This window comes from Arvicanthis niloticus, chromosome 12 (assembly GCF_011762505.2).
Source record: "Arvicanthis niloticus isolate mArvNil1 chromosome 12, mArvNil1.pat.X, whole genome shotgun sequence".
Classification (NCBI taxonomy): Eukaryota; Metazoa; Chordata; class Mammalia; order Rodentia; family Muridae; genus Arvicanthis; species Arvicanthis niloticus.
In genome coordinates, this window is record NC_047669.1 from 44,661,272 (window position 1) to 44,684,663 (window position 23,392).

The 23,392-nt window shown below is 35.2% G+C and overlaps 1 protein-coding gene across 1 annotated transcript in view; it reads right to left on the reverse strand.

Annotated features, from left to right (window-relative positions):
* The window catches only part of Epha6 (EPH receptor A6), an 851,223-nt gene that overhangs the window by 773,681 nt on the left and 54,150 nt on the right, over positions 1–23,392 (reverse strand). The window contains exon 2 of the mRNA XM_034515065.2: positions 13,027–13,091. Coding sequence (XP_034370956.1) covers positions 13,027–13,091 — 65 coding nt within the window. The remainder of the gene's footprint in view (positions 1–13,026; positions 13,092–23,392) is intronic.

Below are 23,392 nucleotides of genomic sequence, written 5' to 3' on the forward strand. Positions count from 1 at the left end.
CCTTTGTGAAGGTTTACTTACCATATCACACATTAACCTTGAAGTGACAGATACTGAGAAAACATCATCAATCCCATATTGAACAACTTGTATCCCTCCTTAATAGATTACTGTCATAAAACATGAATGTAATTTATAAACAGATGTTTTTGAGAAGATTGACATGTTGACACGTAAAAGGATTCAGTGTCCCAGAAAAGTTTATGTCCATGTAACATCTGTAAATACAGCCTTATTTTTAAAAGCATACTGTAGTCTAAGTGTAGATGAATTAATGTCCTACCAAGTTAGAGTATGAGCTGAGTCCTGTCACTAAGTCCTATCATTGCCTTGTAAAGACAGAGAAACAGTCAGAAGGAAAATGACCATGTGAAGATTCAGGAAAAAAAATTCAGTGGTGCCTGTCAATTGGGAGATGAGTATTACCCAGAACCAAAAGACTAAAAGTGACAAGCAAGGACTTTTTACAGTCTTGAGTGGAAGATTGGCCTTAGTCATATTGCAATTTCAGAGACTGGGCCTGTAGAACCTTGAGACAATTAATTCCTTCCTGTTTTAAGGAATTAAATTAAGTATCTATAATTTGACATATTAACCCAAGGAATCTAGGTAGATTATAGTAACTCCTGGTTAGTTATTCTTCACTAATCAGAAGTAACTGAAAATATATATTAATTATATTTCTTATGTATATACACAAAATATTCATTGATCATTCATAATGCTTATGGTATTTATGGATTTCATGAATAGAATACAATGAGAATACAGAAATTTTTTCTATTTTGAGTGGTAACACTGATGTTGTAAATGAGAACAGGAATAGTTGGGTTGAAGAATGAGGGAAAGTGTGAGAGTAATTTTGAGTACCTCTCTCAAAGGCCTCTGTGTGTTGAAAACTTGGTTCACGTCCTATAGTATTGAAAAAATGGGACTTTTAGGAAGTGAATATAAATAGTTTAATTCATTTATAGAATAGTTTCTTCTATAATATAGATTCTCCAAAAATAGTTTTGATGATCCCATTAGTATCACAACAAACCAATAAAGAGAGAGAGAGGTGGGGAAGGAGGAAGTACAGAAGGAAGGAAGGATGGATGGATGGGTTGAAAGAACACAGAAGGGGGAGTAGAGAGGGAGAGAGAGAATAGCCATGGAATCTTGGACTGGAACTTCCAGAATTGTGAAGAAAATAAAGCTTTTCTCTATTTTCTGAATTTTCTTACACAACTTGGTATAGTAATATAAAGCTAACTAATACAATTTGTAAAAAATGGCCTTTCACTCCCAAATAGCCTTCCATTTAATAACTCAACTTCAATAGACATTTTCTGTCCTTAGCAATATTTACTACAATGTAAACTAACTTTAGTTAATAATATCAATTATTAATAATTAATTGCTATTAATTAATAATTAGTAATTATTAGTAATTATGCTATTAATATGTTAAAATCCAAATATTGCAACATCAACATTTCTACTTTTAAGGTTGTAATTATTAATGTATTAGGACTTTAAAATTATACTTTCAGGAAGAAAACTCTCTACCTTGAGAACAATTTTGCCCACTAAAGAACGATATCAGGGTAGTTCATCACAAGGAATAGTGAATCATCTCATACTCAACTTTCAGGGTCAATGGGAAAATGATCCACCAGCATTTATTGTGAATATATCTATTAAATAACCCATAATATAACTGTACACTCAGAGATAAGTAACACTAAAAGTCATTTGGGAAAAAAAAAGAAGTCATTAGTCTTCAGCAGAATTGTATAAAAGTGGTGGGCCCACAGGAGGCTATTAAATACATGTATACAAAAAAGGATACTGAATTACCCATATTAGGTATTAGATTTTCACATGGCACTTTTATCCTGTTTATTCTCTCCCTCAATTCCTGTTTTATCCACCACCCTTCTTTCTTCATACAACTCTATATCCTCTTTAATCAAACCCATTCAGGCCAGTTTGTGAGTCCATGTAGCTATGTCATCATCCACTGCAATGTGGTCAACTTACCTGGGATTATGCTCTTAGAGAAAACTGCCTTTGTCCTTTCCCAGAAAGCTATAAATGGCCTAGTTTAGGTGTAAGAGTTCATACATACCCTGCTTCTCTATGTCACGATATAGTCTAGACTGAGCATTCAAAGTTGCATTCCAAGCAAATGTAACTAAGAAACAAGCAGGGATAGGTATTCCAATATCTTGAAAGAAAAACTGAACTATATTTTAACTGCTTTTCTCTCTGTACTTTGCTGTTTGTCTATATTTGTAGCTTCATTTGAGTTCCTGTTAGTTTTTGTTAATATCAGATCAAAATAGGATAATATATTTACCTTAACACACAAAGACAAAATGACAGAAAAATGTATGACACTGAGTACAAGTTGTGTGCATGTTTAAATGAGAGTAAGTGCCTGAGCAGAAGGGGTAGCCTAGGATTAAGATGTGTACAGATGAATTTATAATTAGTTAGCATCTTTTTTGCTTCTGAATTGAAATTCTTTATTCTGAAACAAAGTAAAGATATTGTTCTGTTTTTTTTTTTTTTAAATAATATCATAAGGTTCTAATACCTAACAGGTCTACTTGGTAAAGTAAGAGACTGAGTAAAAATAACTAATTGTCATGTATTGGATATAAAATATCCTCACAAGGACTCATGAGTTGAAGATTTTAAGATGGACTGCACAGTAGCTTCACCAATGGATTATTCCAATTACAAATTCACACAGGAATGAGTTATTAGAAATTGGGGCTCATTCAAACAGGTGATTTATTGGAGCATGCCTTTAAAGAGTTCATCTTTTACCTGACCCTTTTTGTCATCTACTCTGCCTTTTTCTTATTCCTGAGTGTCTGAAGGTGAACAGCTTTCCTCCCCCATGGCCATCTGCCATGGAATTTCTGTCTTCCCATAAATTCAGAGGCAATAAGTCAGGTGACCACAAAAAGAACGTATGAAACTGGACCAAAATAAAACCTTTCATGGCCTTTCTCTCAGGTATTTTTAATTATTAGACCAGTCTAGCCAAGAAATATAACCATAATTTTCTTTTAGACCATAGAAATGAAGGTAGTTATTCAGTTTCCAGATCGATGACAAATGGTATACATGATTCTTAAGATTCACGTAAAATAGTATACTGGTATCTGAAAACAACCAATATTTATATATAAAAATTTTTGATATCAATATGAGGGCATTTGGAGATATCTTAGCAGAAAATAATTAATACAGATCTAAAATCATAATAGATGTTGATTATAATAAAACTGAAATATATCTTCATATCATAATATTGTTTTTCTAAAAAGCTGTGATATTTGGGGAATACAGTCATTCTAATCTTGTTGTAGTTATTTGATAACTAAAGGTAGGACTATTGGCATAATTAACAATTATTCTGGCATACCAGAAATAATCCAGTGATGCTCTAAGAAAATTATTATAAATAATCATTTAATTAGTACAATGTATCAATAAAATACATAAAAATAACTGAAGTCTAATGATTACATTTACATTTAATGTAAGAAGTTTAAGTAAATTCATGACTTAAATTTGACAGCTAAAATAAAAACATAAAAATTAATATGACTTTTCTAAGACATTATGCTCATTATGTAGAAACACTCAAAGGAAATACTTTTGTGTCTGTGTATGCAGAATTTGTTTATGTATATACTTGAAACACTTCTTTAATTTTATTTTTGCATTTGTGCTTTTTAATTATGGTAGTAATAAAAATAATTAAAACATTACATTTATTATTGAGCAAGTTTTGCTTTGCTGAATGAAAAGAAAATACCTACTTTTGAGACCTTACTTTGCTTACTATGTTAAATTATCTCAAAATACTAATTTCATGGGGTGCATATTATTTAAAAAAATCCTGTTCTACATTTAATGCTTTAAAAATTGTAGTGCATTTTTCTCTAAAACCGCACTAAGTCTATAAGCATTAAAGATCCATATTTTCTTATTTTATTATCTCTGTACCATTGTACAGGATTAATAACCTACTTGGGTTAATATTTTCCAGATGGGATTCAGCACATCAACCACTCTAAACCAGTCACTAATTCTCTGAAAGTATATTATGTCTTCATTTATTTTGTTTAAAAATTTCCAAGTTTTTTTTACTGTCCTTGTATTTCATAGGTAAATATCTTTTTCCATCTCTGAACTTGATTTTTATGAGAAAATTGATCATAAGAATGTGAATTAGACTAGATAAAACATAAAATTAGAAGCAAATATTTAAACCTTCCTCCTGTACTTAAAATGTTATGAAAAAGAACACACTTAAAAATTTACTACAGTTTTGTCTCTTTCTCCATAGAAGATTTCTATACAGTTAATACTAGATTCTTCCATATTTAATTAGATTTGTAAAATATAGTCTTCAACCAGTATATTATCAAAACATTGTCAGGTGTGCATCTATTTCTCTGTTGAAACAACTTCTCTTGCATTTCTGCCATACAATACTCATTGTCTTATTTAATTCTACATACATACAAAACATCTAGATTCTTATATCATATTATACCAATTGTTGAGTTACACCAATAGTTCACCACACATAGAAACAGTTTGAGTCAAATGCATTGACACATTCCTGAAATAATGTTTCCTTGATTAATCTTTAGTAATATCAGTTTTTCAGAAAAGAGTAGGAATCTTGACTGTCTTTAATTAGAGACAAGAGAACTAAGTTCCTATAGCCAGAGACAAAAGTAAGCAAGCTACAGGAAATGATGACTATTTCAGAAAAGCTGGAACCTGGAGCTAACTAAAGCTCAGTAAATGTCAGTTGATGAATGGAGAGTGGCAGGTAATGGCCACACTACATATACACAGATGATGCAGGTTAATAAGAGGAGAAAAAACTTAATAGGATAGAGACATGGTTATGATAAGACACCCATCGAAGCACTACTTGATTGACTGAGGGAAGTAGCTGGAGAGAGGCTCAAAGCTCATAAATATACCATGGTGAATCATGAGAAAAATAACAAGGAGTTAAATGAACCTGTGGAGTGATAGATGAAACTGTGGAAGGATACTGGTTGAAAGACTTCAAGGAAATAGAGTCTGCAGGGATATGCTTACTTGCCCATGGGGTAGAAGGATGAGTTGATTATAGACAGTAACCAATTAATTGTATTAAAAATACCTCTTAGAATGTGTTAACTCCCTTGTCAGGCTTTACTATTAATTTCCTAAAGTATTTATGTGACCTTGTATGAGATTTAGATGTAGTCAGCTGTATAAATGAAATCACATTCATGTTTTTAAACAATTCTGGTTAAAATAGATTTTAAGCTGCTGAAACAAACAAACAGCAGCAGCAGCAGCAGCAGCAACAACAACAACAATAATCCAGCATCTTTGGTGACCCATACAACACAATAATTAATTTTTAAAATAATACCAGAAGTCCATATATCAAAACTTAGAAGTATTAATGTTAAAAAAAAAACAAAGAAAATACTATATTATGTAATCAATGACTTGTTTTAAATATGCTAATACTTTCCAAAAAAGAAGTGATTACAAGGAGACATTATTAAGTCCCTATTTTAAAATCGGCAGAGCCACTGAATAAATTAAATTCAATTCATACTAACTTTTAAGTGTTCCAGGAATATGAAAGCAATCACTTATTCACAGATAGTAAACATTTCACATCTGATTTTCTAAATTTCCATTGCTTCTTGTCCTTAGTTTAAAATTAAATTTACCTTGTTTAATAGATGTTCTTTCAGCTAATGAAAATATAAGACAACAATCAAGTTTTGTTGTTGTTGTTCAGATGCTATTCAGAGTGGCTGTTATGAGAGGGTGGAGAGAGAAAAGTTACAGGGATTGCAGTTGTATATCTATTAAATATTTGCATTTTATGGCCTCTAATAGATGATGTAAATTCATTCATGTGTTTTCCGTGCTGCCTGTATGCAGGAAGGTCATTTTCCTAATTCACTACAAGAGTAGATGAAAGAAAGCCAGCAGTTTGGCCAAATTCATGGCTCTGTATTTTCCTAAAGGAAATTTTAGTGTCCAAGCTTTTTTCCCTTTGCTGGTCTGCCTCAAAGTGTTGGGGGCCGACTTTTAGCAGAAAGCAGCTATCAGCTTTGCAGTCATCTTGAGCCATATACCCTGATATGAGATTTGGATTGCAATAGCCTACAACAGCTGAGCACACTCCGATAATCTTGGTTTAGATACCTTGGGAGTGTGAGATTAAAAGTGTGTGAGATTAAAGGTGTGTAACTTAAGAGCATGACTTAGAAGTGTAGAGATCAGATTTAGAGACAAGACCTAAGGGTATGATTAAAGGCGTGACCTGAAGTTGTGGCTTAGAAGTGAGACATATAAAAGGATAGAGGCAGACAGAGAAAGTAACAGATTACTTGACATTAGGTAGAAGACACTTGGCTCTAGAGAGAATCAGACACAGCAGAGAGAAGACAGAGAAACAGGCACTTGGAAGAGAACTTGGAAGAAGTAACTTGGAACTTGGAGGCACTAGGGACTAGGCACTCGGGACTAGGAACTAGGGACTAGGAAATTAGGACTTAAGGCACTTAGAGGAAGAGAGACTGAAGAATAAACGGGATTGAAACATACTCTGTCTGGTCTTCATTCCTCGCGACCGTCCTCTCTCTCTTGCTGAACCCCCGACCCGTGGACTGGAGTGGCAGCTTGGGTCGGGATACAGTGGCCACCAAACACAGGGCAGCCCGGGCCTCAACATTTTGCTCAGGCCGCGACATCAAAGTAGCCCGCACTTCTCCACTTACCATTGCTAAAATTACTTCTATTATTCCTACAAACTACTTTTATGCTTACAACATGGATTTACAGTTTGGCCGTCTAAGGTAAAGAAAGTCAGCTTTAAAAAATTGGCATATATGTATACATATATTGACTGCAATATGATATTTCAATATACATGTATATGAATATGACAGTAATAAAATTAGGGAATTTACTTCAACATGACCTAATACTTGATCAAGAGGTTTGATGTGATGAATTATGTCCAGAGTACAAGTGTGCTGTTGACAAAGGCAGGAACATGACAAAGACCAATACCTCTGATATGGGATTAATAGAGCCTTCTTTGGGTGAAGCACAGAGGAATGACAAAGTTTTTTTATATTGTTAGTGAAAATTTTTTCTCATCTCATCTCTACCTCACATAGGTCAGTCCCTGGAGTAATGCAGAGCTTGGAAGTTTAGCAGCCAGTATTACTTTTAGAGGCACTGACTTTCCCAGTCCCCTGGTTTTTGTTTATGGCCTTTTCTTATCATTTCTCATGATTTTTACTTACTATTGAGTAGCTGCCCTTTAACTGCTACAGGACTTCTTTATCATGCTGGAATATATCCTCCAACTGAGAACCAAAATAAACCTATCCTTCCTTATGAAATTCATACTTTTATCTTTCCTTATGAAATACATACTATTCCAAAAATGTGTAACATAACTAATACAGAAAATTAATAACCTAGAATTGTGCTGCTTCTGTGATAAACCTGACCTTGTGAGTGGCCTTGGGAACTCATTTATGTTAAGAATATTCAAAAGTCTGTAACTCTGGGCTAGAAAAAGCCTGGAAAGCTGTAGCTGGAGATCTAGAGATTAACCAGATATTCTAGCAGAAGGTCAAATTAGTATGCTATAAAAAAAAAAAGCTGTAAGACAGATATCTGTATTATGGTGCTTCAGAAGAGAATAAGGACTATCAGGTACTGATCACGTTCTCTTATGGCAAGCAGTGAGTCTGTCTATGTCCTGAGGAACTGAGTGAAGTGGAGGTTGAAAACAATGGACTACCATGTTTTATGGCAGCAGGACTTGGTAGCATCACTCACAAAATGCTAGTTTACAAAACCTGTGAGACACAAGACAATGATTTACATTGCTCCTGGATGCAATAGGACCAATTTGTCAAGTTTCTCTCCATGGTTTCTCTGACATATTGGACTATACCCATGAATGGTAAGCTGAAAATATCCTTAAGTTTGTTTTTTCAGCTACTTTGTCCAAGAAAGTTATAAAGTATCTAAAATAGTACATTAAAATAGACAATAACAATTAAAGGAGCTAGATAAATCCATACTGAGAAGCCTGGTAATTTGAGTTTGTTCACTAGTTCATATGGTAGACAAAGAGAACAGATTCCTGTAAATTAACCTTGGACCTCTGCACAACCACTGTGAAATATTTCAGCACACACACGCACGCACACACACACACACACACACACACACACACACACACACACACAAAGTAGATAAACATTAAAAAAAAAAGGTATTTTCATTTAAATAAAAATTAAAGTAATTTGTGGTCATTTATCTTACAAAAAGCTTTAAAATTCATAAGAAGGAAGAAAATTCATATGTCAGAATCCTTTGGAATATATACAAAAGGAAAGTTTAGGAAACAAGTACCTTAAACATCACCTTTTGGAATGGTCAGAGGAGATCTATCTACCTTACATTGCTGTCCTGCTTTTTCCTTGACCACAGAGACCACACAGGGATATTTAGGCAATGATAGCCCAGCTGGAGCTGGTATATATTTTTGTAGAACAAGCTCTTGAAAGCAGTGACCAAAGGATTAAAGATGGGTTTCAAATTTGGTATTTCCAGTTCTCAAAAAATAAAAGAGAAGCTTGGATGTTTGTCATGGTCCTCAAAAGTTCAAAGGCTCTGTTGTCACATTGCTGAAGCCTTTCCTCTATAGAGTGCTTTTTCATGTCACTAAAAGGTCTCCCAGGACCCAACAAGGATGGCATTAGCTGAAATACCCAACAAAGGGGAGGGAGAACCTATAGAGACCAGATGTTATATATCCAGATATATATATGTCATATATATATATATATATATATATATATATATATATATATATATGTCATATATAGAGAGACCAGATGTTATATATCCAGATGTTAGTCATGGTCTTCGGTTGAGGAATTGGGCCACCTACTTATTTCCAAAATTTTAACTAAGAAATTGTATCTGTGTAAAGGAAATACAGGGGATAAAGAGTGGAGCAGAGACTGAAGGAAAGGCCATCCAGAGACCATCCTACCTAGGGATCAATCTTATATGCAGACAGCAAATCTAGACACTATTGCAGATGCTGAAAAGTGTTTGCTAACAGGAGCCTGATGTAACTGTCTCCAGAGAGGCTCTGCCAGAGCCTGACCAATGCTGAGGTGGATGCTCACAGCCAGCCAACTGTTGGACTGAGCACAGGGATCCCACTGGAGGAGTCAGGGGAAGAACTGAAGAAGTTGAAGGGGTTTGCAACCCCATAGGAAGAACAATATCAACCAAGCAGAACCCCAAGAACTCCCAGGGATTAAACCACCAACCAAAGAGTATACATGGAGGGACCCATGGCTCCAGCTGCATATGTAGCAGAGGATAGACTTCTCTGGCATCGAAGGGAGGAGATACCCTTGGTCCTGTGGAGACTCAGTGCCCCAGTGTAGGGGAACACTGAGGAGATGAGGTGAGAGAAGGTGGGTGGGTGGGGGAGCACCCTCAATAGAAGTGGGGGGGGTAATGGGATAGGGGTTTGCAGAGGGAAAACAGGGGAAAGGGAATAACACTTGAAATGTAAATAAATAAAATATCCAATAAAATATAAAGAAGAAAATCTAGGTCTGGGAAAGGGGAAACTGAAAGGGTAAGAAGTAGGAATGTTAGATGTCCAGGCGCAGCTTAGGACAGACCACACCAGACCAAATGGTTCCAAGTGGTGGAGGGTTTATTCAGGAGATAGGGCAAAGGTGTGTGTGGGGGGGTGTGTGTGGGAGAAGTAGAGGAAGAAGGTGGAAGAAGAGAGGAAGAAGAGAGTATAAGAAGAGAAGTAGAGTCCTGCCATGACAGGGGGAAGGGGGAGAGGGGAGGGAAAGGAGAGGAGCTAAAAGCAAGAGATCAAGAGATCAAGAGAGAAGGGGGGGGAGCAAGCAGCCCCTTTTATAGTGAGCCAGGCCTACCTGTCTGTTGCCAGGTAACTGTGGGGAGGTGCATACCTGGCTGTTGCCAGGTAACTGTGGAGGTAGAGTTTAGACAGAATACTAACAAGGAGGGTATATAAAAAGAATAATATAAGAGATAGATATTTAAATAAAGTCACCAAAGGAAAAAACAAACATAATCATATTTTTTCTGTTCTTCCCTGATAAATATCTCAATTTTCCCTATTACTTTCCTTCAAAAATTACTTTTAGGATACAATAAATGGAATAATTGACCTCTAGAATTATGTTGTAGGTAACTGTAATCCATCAAGTTTTAGGGCACTATTATCATAGCAGAACCTCATATCTAATCTAGCTTTAACACACACACACACACACACACATATATAATATATATAAATATATATATATTATTTGTTATATAGCAAATAATGCTGAATTGACCACTCACAATTTAAAGACCATAGCTACTATGAGATTTGAGGTGACAAGAAACAGTACATACATACACCTTCATGACAAATAGAGCCAGAATCTCTTGTGCTCATCAAACTATTTTCTAATAGTTCTTGTTCAGTGGAGGGATGTACACATGAATTTTCATTTCACTTAGATTTATAAGAATACACCTTTTTACTTACAGTTATTGGTTTAAAATAGCATTGTAATGATAAAATATTTTTTGTAGGGCTAGAGGAAAAATTACATATATTTGAAAGGTAATTTCAGAGAAAGAAAACAAGCAATTTGTACAATGTTGTGTTCATTCATTCAAAAAATCTAGAGTTATCGCAATGATAATTATAATAATACCTTTTGTTTGTTACATCCATAAAATTTTTATCCCCATGATAATCTAAGGAAATGTATACTATTAATGCTTCCTTCTCTTTGTCTGTATGGATAGTAAACTTCTCATAGCTATAAAATATTGTATGAAGGCCATTGAGATGGCTCAACTAGGAAAGCTGCTCATTGCCAAGCCTAGGAGCTCAGTTTTATCCTTGGAATCCATAAGATGGAGTGAGATGACAATAAATGTATGTTGTTCTTTATTGTCCGTATGTCAGCCGAGATGTCCATATGTACATACTACACACACTAAAGTGCAATAAAATTATCACCAAAGCACTAAAATTAAGGAAATATATCTGTATAATTAATCTATCCATTCATTAAACTGAATACAGTTATTTGAAATGTGAAATATCAGGAATGATTTTAACATAGTGAACATTTAGAACACCACTACATATGTTGTAGAGTCTCTTGGAAGAAAACTTATTTAAATAGCAACATGGAAAGCAATGAAGCTTAACATTCATTTTTAGAGAAGTTATCATTATAGTTCTTGCTTTCTGATTTCAAACAAATGTATATATATTTTAAAAGACTATGATGCATTATAACATGATTCAAAATTAAATACTAAGGTCTAGGACTTTTGATAAGTTTTTAAACTACTGAAGGTGTCACACTATCTAAATAAACCTATTAATAGTTATTCCATGTGTTCTTCCAATACATTCCATTTCTGGCTCTTCCTGTGATAAACAATTATGCTAGAAATCTGTGATATGTAAGTAATAGACACTATGGCTATTTCCCCACTTTAGTTATAATTTCTAACTAGAAATATCTTGTAAACAGCATTAGGTACCAGGCTCAGCTGCAGCTGTTATTTAGATATGAGAGCAATGTTCACAATTGTTCTAACTGACTTGGTTAAATTGGAGTCTGTTTGACTGGAATAAGAAACAACTAGAAAACTGAGGAAACATTTCTGCCAATGATTCTGAGGATGTTTCTGAGACTAATTAATATTTGAATGAACAGAATGAGTAAAACCACACTCCCTTATGAAAGTGGGGTACCCCACAAAGCACAAAACTGGAAGGGTGAATTCATAGTGCAGGATGAGCTCAGGTTGTTCTCTTTCTAGATATCAATTACTGTGAGCCATTAAGTTTTAGATAATTTTGAAAACTTTAGTATAATAGCTTTTGCAATTTCAAATATAAATTAGAATTTTATGGAAGTTATATATGATATAATTATCAGTATATGCAGTGAATTCTAGAAATTTTGATGATTATTAAGAAGCCCAAAATAGCCGGGCGGTGGCGGCGCACGCCTTTAATCTCAGCACTTGGGAGGCAGAGGCAGGCGGATTTCTGAGTTCGAGGCCAGCCTGGTCTACAGAGTGAGTTCCAGGACATCCAGGGCTACACAGAGAAACCCTGTCTCGAAAAACAAAACAAAACAAAAAACAAACAAAAAAACAAACAAAAAAAGCCCAAAATAAAAAGAAACCTAACCTAAAATAATGACTTTTATTAAAAAACTTAATTCATGTAAAATAGTACAGATAAAATTATGATACCTAAAATTACATTTTCTCAGAAATATTGGTGACAATTCTATCAGAATAAAATAAAAACTTTAACTTTGTAATTATAAATTGTTTATGAGACAAATGACAGAATTAGTCAACTAAAAAAAATGAAGATTCTATTCCATATGAATTTTTTTGTTGTTTCAGAAACATTTGTTGAATAAATAACATTTGCTGTAAAATGTACATTGCAATGAAAGATTCTAAAACATAAATATATGGCAATGTAATTTTTCCTATCAGATTTATATCTGAAGTTATAATGAAGGAAGCAAAGTAAAACAAGTTCAGTAAAGAACTGATGAACGAGAACATTTGTAGGAAAAATAATTAAATTGTTGACAATATATACTTGTGTTGATTGCTGAATTTTTGTTGGTAGAAAAAGAATAAGAGTAAAATATCTCCACAAACAATTATTAACTTAAAAGAAAACAAGATTATTTATATAGTGTTCACATTCATTATCAGTTCAGTTGGACTTTAATCTTTTCTATGGGACTTAAGTGATATGCAAAAATGTACAATTTCCTTTGCCTTTCACAGATGATCTTACAAACACAAGATAGATGGTAACTTGAAAACTTTCATGGCATTCAAACTTACCCCATTTAATGGATACGTTTTCCATCCTAGTTCTCCCAGCACCGTGGTTGTATCAAGCAACACAACTAGAATTAAATAGATAAAGCTCACATAAGTATCTTCACAGATGCAAACATACATCAACATTAGGTACAATCTTAATATCAAATGAGCCTACTATTTCTTCATCACAGTAGCTTTAAGAGAATGGTTACTTTGAAATTACTTATAGTTCTTATTGTAATACTTAAAGACAAACAATATAAAATGGTTAGAATTAATGCAAAACTTCTGCACATATGTTTGGTTTAATAATGTCAAATGATACTGATTGTCAAATAACAATTTAATACAACAGATTTTTCAATTTAATTAAATAACCCACATTTTTTATTTTCTAAATTTCATGCATAGCCTATTGAAATAAAAACTACTAACAGGTCCCTGTGCTTTGTTGTTGCTATGAAAATTTTATGTAAACATCAGCAAAAAATGAAAATGTCTCTTTTTGGATGAATCATAGCTTCCAAAGCATGGACTGCTTAAGCATTAGGTAGTATACTAATTTCTAGCTTAAGAAAAGAACAAAATTTAAAATTATGAATCTTCCCTTTTTGCCTGTACCTTCTCCCTAGGCAGATCATCAGTGTGTCTGTTCCTCGGGATACCCCAGAAGTCCTAAAGGCCAGGAGATCTGCTGTACCCATGGCAACAGGTATGGGACCCTTTCAAATAACTGCAGCAGATAGGACCCCCAAAGAGCCCAGCTGACTCATGACCCCTCTCCACTGCTCGAACTGCACCTCCCTTCCTGCCTATGCCTTCCACCAGGGCAGATCATCAGTTTGTATTCCCCTCTGAAGACCCCACATTCTAAAGGCCTCCAGAGATCTGCTGTATATGGGGCAACTGACTCCACAGTCTAAATGCATCCCAGGAGATCTACTGCATGCAGGGCAACAGATTATCAGTTATCTTTGAAGACCCCGCAGTCTAAAGGCCTCCCAGGAGACCTGCTTTAGCCAGGGCCACAGGTCTCTCAGGAGACTTGCAGCTACCCAGGGACATAGGAGATAGGCTCCAGACAGAGATACCTACATCAGTTAACACCAGAGATAAACACATGTCAAGAGGCAAGCTCGAGACCATAAGCAACAGAAGCCAATATACTTTGGAGCCATAAGACCTAAGTTCTCCTACCATATCAAGCCCTGGATACCCCCAACACACCTGAAAACCATGATACTGACCTAAAATCCTATGTCATAATATAGTCCTTAAAGGGGGATATAAATAACTCATGAAAAAAATACCATGAAATAAGGCTAGACTTCAATAACAAAGAACAAAAATACAAACAATAAAACCAGAAAATCCACATACCCATGCAAACTGAAAAATTCTCTACTCAATGATAATTTGGTCAAGGAAGAAATGAAGAAAAAATTAAAGAATTCCTGGAATTCAATGAAAATGATGACACAACATACCCAAACTAATGGAACACAATGAAAGTAGTGCTAAGAGAAAAATTCATAGCACTAATTACCCTCATAAAGAAATTGGAGAAATCCTACACTAGCAACTTAACAGCAAATCTGAAAGCACTAAAACAGAAAGAAGGAAATATACCCAAGAGGAGTAGATGGCAGGAAATAATAAAACTCTTTCAAAATCAATCAAATAGAAGCAAAGAGAATAATACAAAGAATCAAGAAAACCAAAAGCTGGTCCTTTGAGAAAATCAACAAGATAGATAAACCTCTAGCTAAACTAAGTAAAGGGTACAAAGATAGTATTCAAATTAACAAAATCAGAAATGAACAGGAAGACATAACAACAGAAACTACGGAAATACAAAAATCATCAGATTCCACTACAAAGACCTATACTCAAGAAAACTGGAAAATCTAGATGAAATAGATGATTTTCTAGACAGATACCACATACCAAAGTTAAATAAAAAGCAAGTGGATCAAGGGCTTCCACATAAAACTGGATACACTGAATCTAATAGAAGAGAAAGTGGGTAAGAGCCTCAAACACATGGGCACAGGGGAAAATTTCCTGAACAAAACACTAATGGCTTATGCTCTAAGATCAACAATCAACAAATGGAACCTCATAAAATTGAAAAGCTTCCTTAAGGCAAAAGACACTGTCAATAGGACAAAACAGCAACCAGCAGATTAGGAAAAGATATTTACCAATCCTACATTCGATAGAGGGCTTATATCTAATACATACAAAGAACTCAAGAAGTAAGTCTTCAGAGAAGCAAATTACCCAATTAAAATGGGATACAGAGCTAAACAAAGAATTCTCAACTGAGGAATATTGAATGGCCAAGAAGTACCTAAGGAAATGTTCAATATCCTTTGTCATCAGGGAAATGCAAATCAAAACTACCCTAAGATTCCACCTCACACCAGTCATAATGGCTAAGGTCAAAAACTTAGATGACAGCAGATGCTGGTGAGGATGTGGAGAAAGAAGAACACTCCTCTATTGTTGGTGGGATTGCAAGCTGGTATAACCACTCTGGAAATCAGTCTGGCAATTCCTCAGAAAATTGGAAATAGTATTGCCTGAGGACCCAGGTATACCACTCCTGGGCATATACCCAAAAGATTTTTCAACATATAACAAGGACCCATGCTCCACTATGTTCATAGCAGCCTTATTATAATAGCCAGAAGCTGAAAAGAACCCAGATGTCCCTCAACAGAGGAATGGATACAGAAAATGTGGTATATTTACACAATGGAGTACTACTTAGCTATTAAAATCAATGACTTCATGAAATTCTTAGGCAAATGGATGGAACTAGAAAATATCATCCCAAGTGAGTGAACCCAATCACCAAAAAAACAAAACAAAAAACTACATATGTTATATACTCACTGATAAGTGGATATTAGGCAAAAACCTTAAAATACCCACAATACAATTCACAAACCATATTAAGCTCAAGAAGAAGAAAGTCCAAAGTGTAGATTCTTCAGTCCTTCTTAGAAGGAGGAACAAAATATTCACAGGAAGTAGAGGTTGGGTGGGACTTTGGAGGAAGGGAGGAGAGGGTGTAAAAAGGGGGCAGGATTGGGTAAGGGAGGAGACTGGGATGAAATACTGAGGGTCAAGAAATTGAAGATAGGTGTGTAGCAATGGAGAATGGGAAATTGGCAGTAGCCACCAGTAGGTCCCAGATGCCAAGAAAGAAGCTTCCAGGACCCAACAGAGATGAGATTAGCAGAAATGCCCAACAAAGGGGAGGGAGAAACTGTAGAGACCAGATCCAGACATTGGCAAGAGTCCTGGTTGGTGGATGGAACCACCCACTCATCTCCAAATTTTTAACCCAGAAGTGGTCCTGTCTAAAGGAAATACAGGGACAAAGTGTGGAGCAGAGACTAAAAAAAGGCCATCCTGAGACTGCCACACATGGAGATCCATCCCACATATGGACACCAAACCCAGACACTATTGCGGATTACCAGAAGTGCTTTCAGACAGGAGCCTGATATAGGTGTCTCCTGAAAGGCTCTCCCAGAGCCTGACAAATACAGATGCAGATGCTCATAGCCAACCATTGGACTGAGCATGGGGACCCCAATGGAGGAGTTAGGGAGAGGACTGAAAGAGCTGAAGAGGTTTGCAAGCCCATAGGAAGAACAATATCAACCAAGCAGACCCCCTACCCCTAGAGCTTCTAACCACATGGAGGGACCCATGGCTACAGCTGCATATGTAGCAGAGGATGGCCTTGTTGGGCATCAATGGGAAGACAGGCCCTTAGTGCTGTGAAGGCTTGATATCCCAGTGTAGGGGAATGCCAGGGGAAACCAGGAATGGGGATAACATTTGAAATGTAAATAAATAAAATATCCAATTAAAAAAAAAAACTCAGGTGACACCACATGTTGGCAAGGACACTCCTTCATTATTGGTGGGATTGCAAACTGGCAGAACCACTCTGGAAATCAATCTAGAGGTTCCTCAGAAAAATGGAAATAGATCTACCTGAAGTCCCAGCTATACCACTCTTAGACATATATCTGAAAGATTCCTAAATATAACACTGGGGCTCATGCACCATTATGTTTATAGCTGCCTTATTTATCATAACCAGAATCTGTAAACAATCCAGATGTCCCTTAACTGAAGTGTGGATACTGAAAATGTGGTTGATTTACACAGTAGAATACTATTCAGCTGTCCTCTGAGAGGCCCTAGCAGCAGCTGACACAACCCAGGCATAGGACATACCACATGGGACCTCCTTTCTGCCCCCTCTTAGTCAACTTCACTCTGGTACTGGCAGTAATCCTATGGTATTTGTAGGCTTTGCGCATCACAGTCTATATTTTTTCAGTTTGTAATTTTTGGTAGCACTTTCAGAAATGTCTTAAGTTAGTGTTGGGTTTAACTAAATATTCTCATTTCTAATATTCTCATGTTTAAGCCAACCTATTAATTTTTCATATATAAAAATGTAAGCATTTTTCAACTTTAGCTCTATTTTTCTGTAAAATTATATATCATTCTGAGAAAAAAGAAAGCTTATATAATAGACATATTTATTAAAGTAACTGAATTTACAGTTAAATATGTCAATAAACTAATTTTGAAAATCAGTATTCTAACTGTATTATATTTCTAGATTTCTAGAAGCCAAGGTGACAATACTCATATGTACATGAGTAACTGAATTTACAGTTAAATGTGTCAATAAACAAATTTTGAAAATCAATATTCTAACCATCTATTGTTTCTAGATTTCTAGAAGCCAAAATGATAATATTCATATGTACATAACTAACTGAATTTACAGTTAAATATGTGTCAATAAACTAATTTTAAAAATCAATATTCTAACAATGTATTATGTTTCTAGAGTTCTAGAAACCAAGATGATGACATGTACATATGAATGCTAGTTACATTTTTTTTAATTGGTTGTGTGCAGAGGACCTTGGCTGCTGAGTGTTCATGGTTGCAAATGTTGTATATTAACATAGAGCTTCACTGAGCCTGTGAAAGTTGTCTAGCATTACAATCTTCTGAGAGACTCTGCCCAGCAACCAATGGAAAGGGAAGCTAAGACTCACAGCCAAGAATTAGATGGAGCTGGGGAAGTCCTATGGAAGAGTTGGAGAATGGATGGAGAAACATGGAGGGGATAAAGGCTATACAAGATGACCAACAGAGTAAACTAACCTGGACCCTTGGGTGCTCCCAAGGACTGAACCATTAACCGAAGTGTATATAAGGACTGAACCTAGGCCCACACACATATGTGGCAGATATTCAGTTGGTCTTCATGCAGGTCCCCCAGCAACTGGAATGGGGGGGCTTAGCATGACTCTCATACCTATCTGGAGATTCTGCTTCCCTAACCAGTCTATTATGTCAGGTCTCAGTGGCTACATGGGGGTTGGAATTGGGTTATAAAGTGAATGAATGAAGAAAGAAAGAAAGAAAGAAAGAAAGAAAGAAAGAAAGAAAGAAAGAAAGAAAGAAAGAAAGAAAGAAAACTATGAAAATTTTCCTTTAATTAAAGATAACTCACAATCTGGTAAAGAAAATAAGCCTCCCCTCTCCCAAACCAATCCTTCCCAAAACAAACCTCTGCTGAATGATGAAGCAAGAAACTGATCTGAGAGCTCTCTAAACAGGAAGTGTAAAGACATAATAGGTGTTCCATAGATAGCAAACAGTTTAATGGAGGTAAAAACAACCCCACTTGCTAGTTCGAAGTGGTAAAGCTGACATGTGATACACCGTTGGTGGGTACAAGTGATCTGATTGGGTAAAGGAGAAAGGAATGTTCTTAAGAGATGAGGGAGGGAGGTAAATACAGAAGTGAGGAAGTTAAGGGGAAGAGCAGGGTGCAAGCAATCCCATGGAGAAATGAGCAAAGGAGGCTCTTTGGAGAAGAAGAAGGTAAATATAGAAGAAGGGAGAAAGGGAAACAATACTAAGGGTGTCTGGAAAAATCATAAAGAATCATACTATTAAAGATCAGATGAAACTTACTGTGCACATAATTCTGTGTGTAAATATACCTATATTGTTTACAAAATCTTTAGTCATCTGGGCTGAGATACCACCCAAATCAAAAGACCATTATTCTCTCAATACTCTTTGTGACTTCATGTAATGAATCTCATTTCCATTGTCTCCCAGCACCCACTATATGGTTTCTGTCTCTATAGTTTTACTTTCTCTAGTATATAAATTAGAGGTCACATGACATGAACACTTTGGAGCCCATGTTTCTTTCTTGGCATTATGGAGTTGGCCTTCATATTTGATGCATCATAAGTCAATAATATGTTACTTTTCATGGCTATGAATTAATGTTTCCACTATATGAAATACCTACCTTATAAACAAATGAACTGCTTACCATTGAGGGTATTAAATTAAAACCATTTTAATATTTATCTAATATTATCTTGAGGAAAATAATTAGAATTTTGGTTACAAATAAAACTGTACATCTCAAGTGGCAGCTCTTATCGATTTCTAATTGGTTCACATGCCAAATATTGAGATTGTCTTGCCACTCTGAGTCATCCTGACATCTGTGCTGTTGCATTCCTTTTCAGTTCTAAAGTTCATTCTCAATAATGAAGAACAATTATATTTTATACTACTTGAGAGTGATACTCTAAGATTAAAAGCATTACTGATTTCTACATGTTAAATTTTTTTAGTTTAGATGTGTCTACTGATGCGTGTATATCACCATATATATTTTCACTTAGCTTTGGTTTTAATCTAGGGACATGGTTTCTATAGGTTGCCCAGATTGCATTTGAAGTCATTATATAGGACAGAAAGACACAAAACTAGCCTCTCTTCTGCTTTATCATCACAAGCATCTGGCATGGCAGTCTCAGCCATAAGGCTTAGCTTCATTTGATTGTTTGTTTGTGCCCTCATTCATTCATTTATTTATCCATTTATTCATTATTTTATCCTCCAGATCTACTGCTTTTTTTTTCATAGCACCAATGCTATATCATAGAGAAAACAGCATATTCTACTAGAGAATAACAAAGAGATCTAGCAAATCATTTCCATAGTTTTCTATTGGCCAAATAACTAATATGACCATACATAAGGGTAAGTGAAATACTCCAGGTCTGATAAATCTATGCTTCTGTAATAACATACTTAGTGAGCACTTTTGCAGAACTGTAGAAAAGCATATTTTTAAAAGAGGATGCATAAACTGAATATAATAAAACATGCATTTTGCATTTTCTGTATAAACCACTTATGCTGAACAAAATAGCTTCTGAAAGGAAATTTCTCTTGTTGAAATACTCTAGTTAATAAATTGAGAAGGAATGACCAGATTAGGATGCACTATTTTCTATTGCTAATGAATTAATATATTTAGCTAATGGTTTTCTGTGGCTGCTAGCATCAGAAAAAGAAATAAAATGGGACATAAAAAGAGCTCCTAAAACACTTTCTTTATAGTTTAATTTACTCTGTCTTAGTATACCAGTCTAACAAGCTTGGAAGCAACAAAAAACAAAATTTCATATGTACAATAAGAACACACACACACACCATGGCTTCATTAAATTCAAGGTAACTCATAGTTATAGAAAAAGTAACAACAGCATGATAGCTAAAATTGTAATTTAATCTTTTTATTAAATAGAAGTTATTTGGCAGACATATTAAGGATACCAAAGTATGTAAGTCCAGTGTCTACATTAGGTCACTGAAGATCATACTGTTACTTATCTAGAACATTTATACCTTGGAAATAATTTTTTATTTTACTAATAGGTGGCAGGATTCACAATCAATTCACATTAACTGAAGTGAGGACACAGTAATCTCTTTTTCCAGTCATCTCTGAAATACCTTAAGTATCTTATGAAATTGTCACATCAAAGGAATATCTGCATTCTCATTTCTAGTGTAGCAACATTTATAGTTGCCAAGAAATGAAAAAATAGCGCACACACACACACACACGCACACGCACACGCACACACATGCACACACAAGCACACACATGCACACACACACGCACACACACACAGGGAAGCTAGAGGAAGAGGAGTGGGGAGGGGAGAGGTTGAAAGAGAGAGATACTATGTAGGAACAAAAATATAAAAATCTTTCCTTTATACCACATGGGAAATTATTGTCTCAAATGAAGTAAACCACAATGAAAGATATATACAGCATGATATCTTTCATCTTTGGAGTCTAAGAATATTGATAACTCAGAAGTTGGCAGTATAACAGTCATTATGGAGGGCTGAAGAAATAGGGCAGACAAAGATGAGAAAAGTCTGATCAATGCATACTAAGTTCTTGTATGATGCTATGCAGCAGAGCAATTGCTGATGGCAATTGTAGGGTTCATTTAGAAAACCTACAGAAACAAATCATGAGAATTTTCACCATAAAGAAATGACAAATGTTTTTGTCAGATGTATAGCTGACAGAGATTTTTTTTCTCATTCTGTAGACTGGTTGCTAAGTGGACTATAAAACTGAAAGAGATGTCTCAGGAGTAAAAACGTAAATTCCTAAGAAATTTCTTAAAATGTGTTTGCATCCCTACCAAAATAAATGAAACTTAAAAGCACTTTGAAATTACATCTTACTCTAGTAACAATGACTAAAATTAAGAAAACAAAACAGTAAATACTGACAGAATGTGGGGAATGGCAAAATATCTTGTCCTGTTGCTGGAAGTGCAATTTGCTCCAGCCAGTATGGAAATTAGTGAGGCAGGTTCTCAAAAAAGAAATAGATCTACCATACGCAATACCACTTCTAGGCATATACCCAAAAAGTCTCTATTTGCTACCACAGAGACACATGCTCATCCATGTTCATAACTACTCTATTCATAATATCTAGGACATAGAAACAGCTTTGATGTCAATCACTTGATGAATGGATAGTGAACACATGGTACCTATATATAATAAAATTTTATTCAGATATGAGGATAAAAGAAATTATGAAATTCACAGGTAGAAAGATAGAGCTGGAATCAGACATTCCATGTAAGTTAGCCTAGTCTCACAAAGATAGATATTATCATATGTTCTCACTCATGGTGGATCTTTGTGTCAAAACTTTAGAGTTAATCTTTAATATGTAGTAAGTATAATCAGGAAACTAGAAAGGAGAAATTCACAGATGGGGAGAGGAAAAAATCTTAGGAGAAGGGAAGTAGCAAAAAATTATTATATAAAATAGAAAAAATAATGGCAAAACTGGTAAAATATGTAAGAGCTGAAAGTGTAGAGCAGAGAGAACATGGGAGTGTGGAAAAATGACAGACAGGAAATGTTCGGAAAAGTTATATTGAAATCTACTATTTTACTATATGAAATTTGTTTTTTACACATTAATGGACTTAATTGTAGTTAACCTACACATATGAGAATGTTCCTTAAGGAAGACAAATCATGCCCAATAGAGACCCTGTGTTTAAGGTGGGCTATCTTTTCTGGGGTTGTTTCTCAGAATTGTCCAGGAAGACATCCAAAACAATATAGACTATTTCTATTGCTCCAGGATACACACCAAAGCTTGATAGTAACAACCTATTTTTCAAGACATCACACACTTTAGTCACGGCATGTAGAAAAATCAGGTTGATGCTGACCAAGAAGCCATCTCATTTGCTGATTGGTTTTCATAAAACTTTAAGTGACTTTAGGCTGTTGTGAGGAAAAAAAAAAACATCCTATATTAATAACTGTATTAATGGCCTGTATGGCAAGTATGCAATACATGTATGACATGTATGCAATATATGTGCAATAATGCAATATATGTTACAAAGGGAACCAACCACATTGTTAATGGATTTAAGGTCTGCTCTACTGAGAGAAATTTATACCTGGTTCTTTTAACTTTCCCAAGAACTCATGTTTGGGCAGTTCACAGGCCCAAGGATAAATCTAGTAGAACTGTTCTACTAACTGGGCACAATAATAAGCTGTCATCTATGTTGGTTTGTCTATAACCATTGACTAGTGCAACAGACTTCATCAGAGAAGTTTCCTTGTCTAGAGATGTGGCTACTCATAACTGATCACATGGCAGAAAATGTGTGAGTAACTTATGAGACATGGTCATCAACTCTTCCCATACCAGGGTCTTGGGAATTATAGAGGAAGAGGGTTAGAAACACTGTAAGAGCCAGATATCAGAGGAACAGAAGCTTAACAGTGTCTTCTGGACATAACACAATAGTTACATTCTTGAGTTTATAGCATGTCGATGCACAAGGCCTGCTGAACAAGATAAAGACAGTCATCATTCTTTTATAAATATGAGAGAGCCTCATGAGTTTCAACAATAACTGGTAAACTTTTAACAGTTGACT